The 13,173-nt window shown below is 53.4% G+C and overlaps 1 protein-coding gene across 2 annotated transcripts in view; it reads left to right on the forward strand.

Annotated features, from left to right (window-relative positions):
• The first annotated feature begins 5,034 nt into the window (after positions 1-5,034).
• ARID1A (AT-rich interaction domain 1A) overlaps positions 5,035-13,173 on the forward strand; it is an 88,296-nt gene continuing 80,157 nt past the window's right edge. The window contains exon 1 of one of the 2 annotated variants that reach the window (XM_072609473.1): positions 5,035-6,278. In XM_072609473.1, coding sequence (XP_072465574.1) covers positions 5,115-6,278 — 1,164 coding nt within the window. In that variant the 5' untranslated portion in view covers positions 5,035-5,114. The remainder of the gene's footprint in view (positions 6,279-13,173) is intronic. The other variant, XM_072609471.1, reaches the window with a different exon arrangement.

A 13,173-nucleotide genomic window follows, 5' to 3' on the forward strand; every position in this document is an offset into this window, starting at 1 on the left:
TCTCACTCCAGAGAGCCCTGCTGGATATCTGCTGTTTTGCCATTGTGGGAAACGTGTGCAGGGGCATAACTCAGGGCTTGGGTCACTCCCCTCTATTGCTAGTACCGAACCTGACCAAAGCCCTTCTTGAGATCCCTTGGGCCTGCGAGAAGGGATCTGGCCCTTGGTGGGGGGAGGAGGGAGGGAGCAAGGAGCAAACCCAGGAAATTATCTTCGACTTGTTTGTTCAAACGTTCAAAAGAGACTGGAAGGCGCGTCTGCCCAAGGGGCCGAGGTTCTCCTGCAGACGCTTCTCTCCCCTTCAGCTACCCCTCCACAGCTCTGTGCCACATTTTGCAGCTCACTCTCTGGATTATAATAGGTTGCTCTCTTGTTCTTGGGTCGAGTCCATATATCCCAACACACTATGCGCCTTATTAAAAGGAGAGAACATTCTCCCTTCTCTCCAATCTGTGTGTCCTTGTTCAGTCTTCTTCCCCGGGACTGTGGAAGTACAGCACTTAGCACTTACCCCCTCCACCCCCACCCCTCCAACTCCGCCTGATCCTCCAGGCCCCCGATCCACTCCGCGTTTGCCGAGTGCTGTGTGGTTGGGGATAATGATAAGAACTCTCTTGTGAGAGAGGAAGGGGGGAGGAGAGAGAGAGAGAGAGAGAGAGAGAGAGAGAGAGAGAGAGAGAGAGAGAGAGAGAGAGAGAGAGAGAGAGAGAGAGAGAGAGAGAGAGACACGAAGAGACACACAGAGGGAGACAGAGGGAGACAGAGAGGGAGGAGAGAGAAGAGGGGGGAAGGGAGGAAGAGAGAGAAGAGAGAGAGAGAGAGAGAGAGAGAGAGAGAGAGAGAGAGAGAGAGAGAGAGAGAGAAAGAGAGAAAGAGAGAGAGAGAGAGAGAGAGAGAGAGAGAGAATTGAGGAGAGGAGAGACTTTAGTCCGGTTTCCATGTCAACGATTCAGTCCATATTTGCCATCAGGCTGCTGCTGGCAGAAGCACTTTTCGGGAGAGAGTCTCGGTGTCCTGGTCCAAGCCCTCCAATCTACACCGGGTTTCCTGGGCTGCCAGGTTGCCGGGTTAAATGGCAAGGGCCGTGGAGGAAAGAAACTCCACCAGGGGGAGGACCCACAGTCCCCACCCAAGGATCTCACAGCCTGGGCCAGCCAGGGGAATGGGATCCCTGGGCAAGCCACGTGCCCAACTAGCCTCCCCCCATTTCCCAGCTGCCATTGCCCCTAGTGAGGACGGCTGGACCAGTTACAAAGAAAGTTGCCTCTAGTCTCTGGCATGCCTCTCTAGGTTGGTGGGTGCTGGGCTGAGGGTGGGGGAAGATAAGTTTAGGGTGGAAGCTTCCCCCTCCCCCCACTTTGGGATGAGATGTGGGAGGGGAAAAAACTTGATTTGTCATCTTCCAACCCAACTCAATGGACTTTCAGCTGCCTGTCTCATCACTGGGTAAAATGGTGGTTGTTTTTAATACAGAGCACCCACACGTGTAGTCTCTGCTTGGAATGAGGGATGTCAGAGCTGGTTCTGTGTTTCACAGCCACTGGGCAAATGAAGAGGGCCTAATTTGGAAGAAAATCCTTCCTGGGTTCCAGATTCTCATTCAGCTCCAGGTTTCTCCTTACACCACAGCTCTCTGTAAAGAAAACAGCAGGGTAATTGCATGTAAAAATTCCTCATTTGTGTGCAGGACTCTGGACTGTTTGCCAGCTTCGAGGCACTTGATTAAATAGCCAAGCTCCCTTTATGAGGCAGCCCTGAATTTGGTTTCTAGGACCTCATGCACCTAGAGATTTGTAGCCCCTGAGGACTCCAAGTAAAATGAGGGCACTGGCCCACTCCAGTCAGTTTTCCAAATCTATTTTGGAGGCCATTTGATTTGGTTGCTTAAGTATTTTTAAGAAGTAAATAAAAATATAATAAATGCAGCCTCATTTGCAGCCTAAGATTCAATGGAGAGTATCTGAAGTCTTCTAATCTCCTTTGTGAAAGATAGTCTAGACTACTTTGACTTTTGTGATTTGAATTAATTGGCCGAGATCCCTGGGGCCTGCAGAAGTTGGTGAGTTCTCCTGCTATACTAAATAAGAAATGATGTTTTAGCTCTTGAATGTTACCTTCTTTCCCCACTCCAGAACTATCACTGAAGTGGCAGAGATTGCTGAGCTAGGAGTTGGTGTGACCTAGGAACTGCAAATATTTCATGATGTGTGTTGGAGAGCTGATGGTAAAAAAGAGGGATAGGAGTGGGGAAGAAGCCTTTGGGGACTTTTTTTCTGTCACAGGACATCAAGGCCTCCATTATTCCAAGTCAGTTGTTTTCTGTGTCCAAACCCGGCTCTCGGTGCTTCTTTGCTGGAAAGTATAAGTATCAGATTTGGAGATCTCCCAGTTGCCTTCTCATTCACAAAGAGAAGTCTATACATCTATCTTTTGCCAGTATAGGAGAATAGTAGGCCCTGGCAGGTATGTTCAGTGGAAGGAGGATCATGGGATCAGAGATCTCGAACTGAGAGGGACCTCAGAGGCTTTAAGAGTTCAGCCCTCCTATTTTACAGACCAGGAAATCAAAACTTTGGGAGCTTATGATGTACCCAGGGTCACACAGGAAGCTTGTGGTGAGACGATTTGAATCCAGATCCAATTTCCCCAGTCAGTATTTTTCCAGTGTTCAGGACTGCCTCCCTAAGATAAGACATGTGCCCTGACCTCAGGAAGCATACAATTTAATCAGTCCCATTTCTAAATTGTAGTCACTTTTTGCTCCCTAAAGTCAACCTGATAAAGATGTCATTTTCAGAGCAACAGTGTTGATATCAGGAGGGGAGGAAATTCTAACAAAGAGTCTTTTAAAACAAACTCTGCTGATGAATTCTTCTAGGGGCACACAAAACTCTGTAGCCCATAGCTTGCACTCTTATAAAACCTGGTTATGGAAGAGGGGCCCAGGGTTTCTGGTGACACTGGACAAGCCCTCTCCAAAGGCAGATTCCAGGGCTGTTGGGGAGCTGGAACCCTCTCTGGTTTTCATAGCCTGTCATGACAGAGCAAAACAATGAGACCTCCTTCAAAGAATATTCCAACTCAGTTGGAGGACTGAGACAACGCTGTCAATGGATGAGGTGGGCCAGTTGCATGCCATAGCCTGCCAGGTAGAACTGCAGAATGGAAGTGCATTTCCCTGTGGTTTGTTCACCCTAGATTTGTCAGGCCAGGGAACTCCACGTTTCGGATTCTCTCAGTTTTTACCATGTGCAGTGGAAAGTTTTTGCATCCTTTGCAGTGTGGAATTGGAGAGTCAAGTCCAGCAGCATGGATTGTCCTGGCAGCCCGAAATCCAGATTACATTGGACCAGGTGGGTCCCAGGCTGCCCGGTCCGATTCTTACACTTGAAGAGAAAAATGGTTCCGGTCCCTTTTAGCCTACTTGACAGTTTACAACTTTCTGGTCCTCGTAGCACAGATGGACCAGCATTTTTAGTCCCAGTCTTTTCAGAAAGGGGAACGGGGACACAACTGTCTAGGGAGGTAGGCACGAGGAGGCTCTGGGAGTGGCCACCAAAGCTGCCCGGGAGCTGGCCATTTTAGGTCAGTCCCCGACTCATTCGGATCCTGTTCTGCAGCTTCCCAAACTGACAGATCACTTTTTTTGAAGAGGCTAAGCCGGCCTGCCCGCGGGGCCCGAGCCCCAGCCCGGCCGGGGAGTTGTTCTTAAAGCCGGCCTCTCTGCCCCAGACTTTGAGTGACCTGCAGCAGGATGCCCCCCGCCCCCTCGTCTTTCAATTCTGTAAAATGGGGATAATCCGGCCCCCGTGCCCCCGGGCCTTGTCAGAAGGGCTAATGAGGGCAGGGAAACGGGAAAATGGAAAGTGTCTGCACGCGGAACAATGATCTCTCTCTCCCGGCTGGCGAGGGGGAAGCGCGGGGCCGCGCTCGCCGCGCCGGGGCTTTCCTCCGGCTTGGGCAAGGGCTTGGCAGAAGCAAAGTGCTCCGCAGGGGCCGGGAGGCGGCGCGGAGCCGGCCCCGGAGGAGCGGGGGCCGCGGGCGGACCGCAGCCGGGCGGCCGCGGGCCCGGGCCAGTTTGGCCTCGGCGGGTAAAGTTCACGCCGCCTGCTCCCCTCGGTGCGGCCGGGGAGGGGAGGGGAGGGGAGGGGACGAGGAGAGAGGAGGGAGGCGGGGCGGGCTCCAGAGGAGGAACAGCTCCGTTCCGGGTTTTCCCCGGCGCCGTCGGTGGCGGCGCTGCTGAGTGCGGGGAAGGGGCCCGGGGCCTGGTGCTGCCGCTGCTGCTGCTGCCGCCTCTCGCCTCTCGCCTCCCTCCTCCTCCTTTGTGAGGGGCCCGGAGGAGAGTCCGTTCCGAGGCCTGCACTCCGCTCCGAGTTTGCCAGGCGGCCGCGGCGGCTCTGGGTAAAATGGCAGTGCTGAGCCTCGTGTCGGAGTGAGGGGGACTCGGAGGAGAGTGGGGGAGCTCCAGCCGCTCAGTCCGGCCGTCCGCCCGCCCCGCAGCAGCCCCGGCCCCGAGCAGCCGCCCCGGAGGCAGGGGCAGCGGCCCGGCCGCCCCTCCCTAGTCCGCTGCCCGCCCGGCGCCCCAGCCGCCGCCGCCGCTGCTGCCGCCTCCCGCCTGTCCCGGGTCCCCCTCCCCCCCTGCTCCCTCCCTCCCTCCCCCCTCCCCGATCCCCCTCCCCCTCCCTCCTCCTTTCTCCGGCAGCAGAAAGCGGAGAGTCACAGCGGGGCCAGGCCCTGGGGAGCGGAGCCTCCACCGCCCCCCTCATTCCCAGGCCAGGGCTTGGGGGAATGAGCCGGGGGACCCGGGCACCGAGCCCCCAGAGCCAGGAGCAGCTGAGCCGCCGGCGCCCCCTCGGCCGCCGCCGCCGCCTCCTCCTCCTCCTCCGCCGCCGCCGCCGCCAGCCCGGAGCCTGAGCCGGCGGGGCGGGGGGGAGAGAGAGGAGCTGAGCGAGCGAGAGCCCGAACGAGAGAGCCCCGAGCCGCGCCAGCAGCCGAGGCCCGCCCGGCGGGTGGGGAGGGGAGCCCGGGGGGACTCGGCCCCGGGGTGGGGGGGAGCAGGAGGCGAAGACAGGCCCGGGTCGGGGCGCTCGGCGGCGGAGGAGACAGCGGGGATCATGGCCGCGCAGGTCGCCCCCGCCACCGCTAGCAGCCTGGGCAACCCGCCGCCGCCGCCGCCCTCGGAGCTGAAGAAAGCGGAGCAGCAGCAGCAGCAGCGAGAGGAGGCGGGGGCCGAGGCGGCGGCGGCGGCGGAGCAGCAGCGCGGGGAGATGAAGGCAGCGGCCGGCGGCCCGGAAAGCGAGGGCCCCGCCGGGGGGCCGCCGCCGCCGCTCGCCAAGGAGCTCCAGGACGGGGCCGAGAGCAACGGGGGCGGCGGCGGCGGGGCCGGCGCGGAGCCGGACCTCAAGAACTCCAACGGGAACGCGGGGCCCAGGCCCGCCCTGAACAATAACCTCCCGGAGCCGCCCGGCGGCGGTGGCGGCGGCGGCGGCGGCAGCGACGGGGTGGGGGCGCCGCCGCCGCCGCCTCCTCACTCGGCCGCCGCCGCGGCCGCCCTGCCGCCCCCCGCCTACGGCTTCGGGCAGGCGTACGGCCGGAGCCCGTCGGCCGTGGCCGCCGCCGCCGCCGTGGCCGCCGCTGTCTTCCACCAACATGGCGGACAACAAAGCCCTGGCCTGGCAGCGCTGCAGAGCGGCGGCGGAGGCGGCGGCGGCGGCCTGGAGTCCTACGCGGGGGCCCCGCAGAACTCGCACGGCGACCACGGCTTCCCCAACCACCAGTACAACTCCTACTACCCCAACCGCAGCGCCTACCCGCCGCCCCCCCAGGCCTACGCGCTGGGCTCCCCGAGAGGCGGCGCCGCGGGCCCGGCCTCGGCCGCCGGCTCCAAGCCGTCCCCCGCCTCCAGCGCCTCGGCCTCGGCCGCCGCCGCCGCGTCCTTCCCTCCACAGCGCTTCGGGGCCATGGGCGGAGGAGGCCCCGCGGCGGCCGGCGGGGGCACCCCGCAGCCCACGGCCACCCCCACCCTCAACCAGCTGCTCACGTCGCCCAGCTCGGCCCGGGGCTACCCGGGCTACCCCGGCGGCGACTACGGCGGGGGCGGGCCCCAGGACGGGGGCGCCGCCAAGGGTCCCGCGGACTTGGCCTCGCAGTATGCGGGCAGCGGCCAGGCCTGGGGGGCGGCCGCCTCGGGAGCCGGCCAACAAAGGAGCCACCACGCGCCCATGAGCCCCGGGAGCAGCAGCGGCGGCGCCGGGCAGCCGCTCACCCGGACCCCGCAGGTAAGGGGGGGCGGGGGGGGCGCGCGAGCCGCCGGCCGGGGCGGGGAGGGGGGGGGCGCCGGGGTCCCCGGCCCGCCCGGGCCCACCCGGCTGGGGAGCTGCCATTGTCTCACTCTTCTCTCCTCCTAAAATGGCTGCCTCGCTGCCTCCCTCGCCTGGGCTCCCCAGCCTTTGTGTGGGGCTTCCCAGAGAGGTGGCTCGGGGCCTTTCGCCCACCCTCCGTCGCCTCTGCCCCTGGGGCTGGGGGTGCCCGTTGCTGGCACGGCTTGGGGGAGAGGGGAGGGCACGGGCCTGGCCCGGGGTCTGGGGGGGGGCGGCGCGTGCTTCGTGCGGGCTTTGGGGTGTAGCCCCTGGCAGCCTCTGTCGAGCCTCCAGGGGAGCTCCGCCGCTCCCCAGCCCCCGCGGAGGGGCCCTCTCTGGGCAGCCCCTTCCCTCCCTGCAGTCGGGCCCAGGGGGGCCCCTTGGCCCCCGAGGCCCCTGGAGGGAGGGAAAGGGCCTCGTCTGGTGGGCTGGAGCCAGGCTGCAGCGTGTCCAGGTCGGCCCCGGCCATCTCCTTTCTTGGTCTCTGCTGGCCCAGTGGCCTGGGCTTCTCCCTGGAAGCGCTGGTAAACAGCTGAGTGATTGGAGTAGTGAGTGCAGATTGCTTTGGTTTGGGATTTGAATTATGGAGGTAAAATCCTTCTGTCAAAGCCAGGAGACAGTTGGTCTTAGGTTGACATCCTATCTGTGATCTGATTGGCTCCCCATCTCCTGCTCTTGGCCATTTATAATTGCCTCTGATGTAATGGTACAACCATCCTGATGAGCTCATAAACTTTTACACTCTGCTTTTCTGCCAGTGATAACCCAAACCATCGCTGCCACGATCTGCCTTTTATTCCAGAACTGAAATGGGCTGTGACCTTGAGGAGGTTCAGCAGCAAATCCTGTATCAGCAGGAGCAGAGCCCCAGACGGGCTGCCCTCGTTGCATTGTGCCCGAAACAAAAGAGGAGGCAGCAGCATTTTGCTTGTACCTTGGATTTATTTTGCTTGTTATGTTTTATGCAGCCTGAAATAGATTCTGTGTTGTCAGAACAGGAGCTGGGTTTCTCTCTACAATGGGTTTGCTGTTTGTTTGGGGGTATGTGACTCTCCCGTTGGTATAAATGGTGTCTTTGATGGTTCTGAGGATGCATTTGTCTCTGGTCATTTTGACCCTGTAGGCTTTGTAGGATTGAAATTACTTAGCTGGGCCTTTTATATTAGGTTTTGAATGTTGAGGCTTTCCTGGGGGGTGGGACAAGGAGATAAGAGAGGGGTAGGGGAAATGAACTTGAAAAGGAGCTAGTGGAAGCTTTTAACCCTGGGATATCCTGAATTAGCTTCTAATGAGTTCTCTTTTAAGGAAATCAGGTCTTATTCTTTACTTATTGAGTCCTCTTAGCACTTCCTTTTGTTTGAGCTGAAGTTAGGGAGACTAATTTAAAAGAGTATTAGTGGCAGACTTGGCCTCCTTGAGGAGGAAAATCTCTCCCTGTGGTGCTGATAGGTTAAAGTTAATATCCATTCTTAGGGCAGTAAAAGACTAGTTTTGCTTCTTTATTCTCCAGTCTCCAAGGCCCAGTTCAGACACCATGAGCTTTTCCTCGCTCTCTTTTTTTCCACCCTTTTTAACTTCCCTCACTGATCTTTAATCTTAGCTTCTCTCCTCCTTTCTGTCCTGACACCTTGGTGTACTTTCATTAAATTCTGTTTTGCCCAGTGCCAACATGTTGTGTCGCTCCCTGATAGACCATAAGTAAGAAAGGGGTATGTGGAGCTGGGGGAGAAGAGACTGGGTCTTATTCAATCCATCTTGCCCCCAGTCTAAAGGGCTTCAGAACATAAAACACTTTAGAGAATGGTTGTTGAGTCAGACTCAAGTCAAAATTCAGATCACCCAATAAGCAATTGAAGTTAACACTCACAGAAAACTAGAATACATGGTTTCTGTTTTTTCATGTTATAACAACCCCCCTCCCCTCCCAAAAAAACCATGAGCCTTTCTGGTATTTCTAGTGATTTGCTCCAAAAGCACATTTTTAGGAACTCATTTATATATTCCATTTATCTTCAGTGGATTTCACCATGGTGTTTTTTTCACCTTTATGTTGATTTCAGGGTTTGGGCTGAAGATGTTGAATCCATGTAGCTGGGTAAAGAGGAGATGGTGGGCTTCTTTTATTTTCTAGTACATGTATTTTTTTTCCTTGTTAGAGTGGAGATTTTAATTAGTGGGGACTCTATTTGAGTCCTAAGAACTAACTGACTTAATTCAGACCAACCCTGTGAGGACAGTCTCCTGTGATAGAAATGATTCCACTCTACACTGTAAGCAAGAAAGTGAGAGAAACTGAAAACTTGCCCTCTGCGCATTTTGGAGGAAAGGTTGGGCTTTGGCTGCATCTTGGGGTCTTTTCTCCTCTGTCCTCTCCTCCCCCACCCCCATGTGTAACTTCCTAAAATTATATATAGGACAGGGGCAGATCTGAATGCTTTGGATGGTCTGATAACATAGCTGGTGGTTGGGAGACACGTACGGTTGAGGTTTTCATTTCTGAGTCCTTTGGAGTTTGGAATGCATGTTGTATCTGCCGCCTCTTTTTTTGAGTGCAAGCGTCCTTTTCTAAAAGTTCCACCTTTACCGTTATCGGTAATTGTGCTAGGCACGTGTACCACCTAGTCTCAGTCCCTCTACAGTTCAGTCTCAGACAGGGAAAAGAGGAAATTAGACCTGTGGAGGAGAACAGAGGTTCGGTCCTCCTGGGCTGTGTGTGGGCTCCTTGTAAATAGCTGTGTGAGAGCAAATAGGGAAGGATAGATAACTTTTTTCGTCTTTTTTGGTAAAAATGTTTAACATTGGGGAAATATCCCAGGAAATCATAAGGTTACAGAGCTTGTGTTTCCAAAGCATTAGACTTTCACTGCCTTGTTTTCCTCAAACAGTTCTAGATTTCTGTTTTTGGGAAGATTGGCACAATTAAGGTGAGAAGGTTTTTAGAGAAATTGGGGGGAGGGGCTGGACCTGTGATCTCCTAGATGAAGGAACCTCTTCGACCGGTGAAGGAATGCAAGCTTGCACCATGGGGGCTCTGAAAGGGTCACACAAGCCTGTGTCAGAGACAAAACTTGAATCCAGGTCCTCCTTGAGCCTGGCTCTCTGGGGAAATAAAGGCTGGATAAATGCCAGAGTTCCTATCTTTTTCATGGGAGTGGGAAAGTTGTGTTCTGCAACAGGCAATTAAAATTTTTCCTTTTCCTTCTTCTTGCTAGTTCTTGTGTTTCTCGTGTTAAGTCCTGCCATTGAGGAAGTGGTCTGAGGATCGTTTAGTGCGCTATAACAGTGTCTCAGCAGCGACACACTTACGGGCTTGAAACATTGGTCCATCCCATTCACTCAGCTGTTCTTATTAAGTGCCTACTGTGTGACCAGGCGCTGTGCTTCCCATGCTGGGGATACAGAGACAAAAAAAATGAAAAGTTGTCTGCCCTCAAGGAGCTTACTTTCTATCGGGGAGAAACAACGTGTTCACAGAGTTAAATATAAAATATATTGGAAGTAATGGGGGGGAAGGATATGCTTTATAATTGCTGTTCTTTGAATACCTTTGGCATATTTACAAGATACTGATACTGAAGGTATCAAAGTTTGGAGCAAAATAGTGAAAATCAAGTCTGTTAAACTACTGGAAAGTGGCCATTAATATGTGTTTTATTTAGATTGTTTTAGAGGGGGAAATATTTCTAGCATCAAAATATTTTTATGGGGCTCACCATTCACATTCCAGAGAGCACTAGTAGGGTTCTTTGGAACAAAGGTCGGGAAATGTGGGGCTAGACCCTGGGATGACACTTTTACTTTCGGCTGCTTTAAGAAAAACATCTTGGGGGTCCAGTAAACTTCTGGATTCACAGATGCTGTTGGGGTCCTCGAGGACCACCGTGTATTTGATTACAGGGACTTGGCTGTTCCCACTTGCTATGGAAATATCGAACAGAATTTCTGACTCCTGGGAAACAAATCCAGGATTCCTGTCTTTATCATGGGAATGCCTACTGGCAGGCAGTCTGGGCTGGCTGAAATACAGGACTCTTGGAGCTCTCTCAGAAGTAGGAGGGACTAGGAAAACCACCTCCAGATGAACACCCACTATTCCAGTCCTACTTTCTCCAGCCCTTCTCTCTTAGAAGGTTGGGGGGAGAGGGATCAAAATAGACATTGGGTGAATTTAGGCCTTTTGTTACATTTTGGTGTAAATAGGAATATCTCTTAATGCCTTTCCTTTTCACCGAAGTCCTCTTCAGTGCCTTTTATTACATCTGGGCAACTCCAAGTTCTTAGAGGTTATGTCATTGAAGTCCAAGCCCTGACCTGTCTTAGCAAGGTAGAAAACCTTGGTGGGACTGTCATTAGGACCAACCTTAATTAGTGCAGAGGCTTATTATCACAGAGTTTACATCTGAAGAGAGACTGCTCACAAAAATGAAATCACAGGTTTTTGAATTGCTACGACTGTAGTTGTTAATAAAATCCTTCCGTTTATATCGTGCTTGATGGTTACATCTTTCTTATTTGAGTCGTAACGGCCCTGTGGAGTTAGCAGGCTTCACGTGTCCTCATTTTACAGATGAGGAAATTGAGGCTCCTCTAGGTAGCTGTAGACACAGCTCATGGTGTACTGGGCCCTGCTGCTCTGCCTCCTGCACAGGCAGAGAGCTTTCTTCTGGACCACTTTTTGCTTTTGTGTGAGGCAAACCCTCATCACAAGCAGAAAGCTCTCATCCTGTAACAGAAGATCTCTTGGAGCATATTAAACATTCATTTGTTGGCTTGCCTTCTTCCTGAGGGTGTGCTTTTTACACCAGCTCATTTTGTAGAGTTCCAGAGGTTCACTGAGAAACATTGTACCTGCCCACTGAGGGCCCCCTTTTTCCATTCGCTACCCCACTTCCACCCCCACCCCCCACATTGTTGTACTTGACTTCAGCTCTCCTAACCCAAAAGCAGGCAAAGTCTCAAGGTCATTTTCCAAATTAGTCAGCACTAGATTATTCTTTCCTGCTCCTCAGTCATGATCTCTTAGGGTCTGAAGCAGGATCCTAGGGCCCATAGTTTTTATCACTGGATTTTTTTCCCGCTTGCTTGAAGGGGTAATGTAAGTAGACCTTGCCTTGTAGTCAGTCAGTAATAATGGATATTTCCTGAAATGGGTGAGTTCTGGGTGTAACAAAGTACTAGGGTCAGGGGCATTGAGTCTAGCACTGCTTAGCCCCTGGGCCCATTGGGTACTACCTTGGACAATTCTTTCCTCCATTCCTGGATTTATTTCATCTTCTGCAAAGTGAGAGGGTTGAGTTGCTTGATGATTTCTGAAGCTCCCTCTGATTAGAACATTCCATGGGGCTCTCTCTGCATACAGCGGACGCTGGCAGCCTGGCTTTGAGGAACTTCACATTCACCTGGTATCACCATGATTGTCTAGCCCCTGAGAGAGCCATTGTTTACTTAGAAACTTTTTGGTTAAATGGTTCCATTGGTACTTGGAATGAAGAAGGGCAGTAGGACTGCCCGGGCCAATCTTAAATACCTGTGTGAGGAAGGAGGACCCCCATCATTATACCTTCTCCTGAGGAGTGATAGGCCAGACCAAGCCCCAGCCACCACCATTGATCTCTCAGAGTTCTTTCCTCCTGCCTGGATGGTGGTCCTCTAGAAAGCACTATCTTAGGAATCAAATTTGGATGGACTGTCAGTTCTAGCTTTGCCACCAGCTAGCTGAGGGGACCTCAGGCAAGTTGCTGGGACTCCCTGGGCCTCATTTCATTTGTGAAATGAGAAGGGTAGGCTAGATCTGCAAGGCTTCCTTTCCACTCTAATAGTCTGAGCCTAATAATTATGAATACTTGTACAATTAAACAGATCTCATTAAAACCTCAGATTTGAGAAAGTCTATTTGGAGTTTGCCTGGCCAAGGGAAGGAGGGGATGGTGTTGGGGATTTGGGGGGGCTAGTGAATGGTCAGGTTTTAAACCAGTACTGTTTGCATTAGACTCTAAGCCTTATGAGCATATTATGTTATCTAGGTGGACTTTTTGAATAGGATGTACTCTCGATCTGGGTCCAGCAGGCACTTATAAATGTGAATGTTCAGACTTGGGAAGTTTTCTGAGATGAGACTGGGCTATGAAGGCCAGAAGAGTTAGAGCAGAGTGTCTCAGGTAGATTTCAATGGCCTAAATTTGACTTTCCTCCACACCCTTGGCTTTTGAGCCATGTGGTGTGAATATGCACGTGGATTGTTAATATTATTTTTCTTCTGACACGCCCATGCTTCCCCTCTCTCTTTTCTTGGCCAAGTGTTATAGAAGGGTAATTTAGGCGGATTCGAGGTGTGCCAGGAAGAAGCTTCTCTTTACAGAAGTTGGGGGGTGGGGGGTGTGAAGGGAAAGGTAGAGCTATGGAAGCTTGACACAGCACTTTCTCTGTCTTTAAAGGAACCAAATGTTTCAGAGCTTTGTGTAAATACTTGCTGAGCTGTCAATACGTACCCAGGAGGTTTTTGTAGTAAGATGGAAATGGTTGTATAGAACGTTTGACAGGCAAATTAATAAACAGTTCTAAGACCAAGATAATTCTGGTCTTCTTGCATTTTACTTCTCTGGAGTAGAGTAAAAAATCGTATTGCAGAAAGTGACAGGGAAGAGTTGGGAGGGGAAAGGAGGAGGAAAGTCTTTAGAGGTGGAGGAAAGGAGAAGAGCTCACCAGGGGAAGGGGGATGGAAAAGTGCTGGGCAGCTTGAATCTTCCCTGGCCTTGGCCTGATACCACACCAAGTCCATTGGCATTTCACAGTGGGGGAACAAAGGGAACCAAAG

The sequence above is a fragment of the Notamacropus eugenii genome, chromosome 5 (assembly GCF_028372415.1).
Source record: "Notamacropus eugenii isolate mMacEug1 chromosome 5, mMacEug1.pri_v2, whole genome shotgun sequence".
NCBI lineage: Eukaryota > Metazoa > Chordata > Mammalia > Diprotodontia > Macropodidae > Notamacropus > Notamacropus eugenii.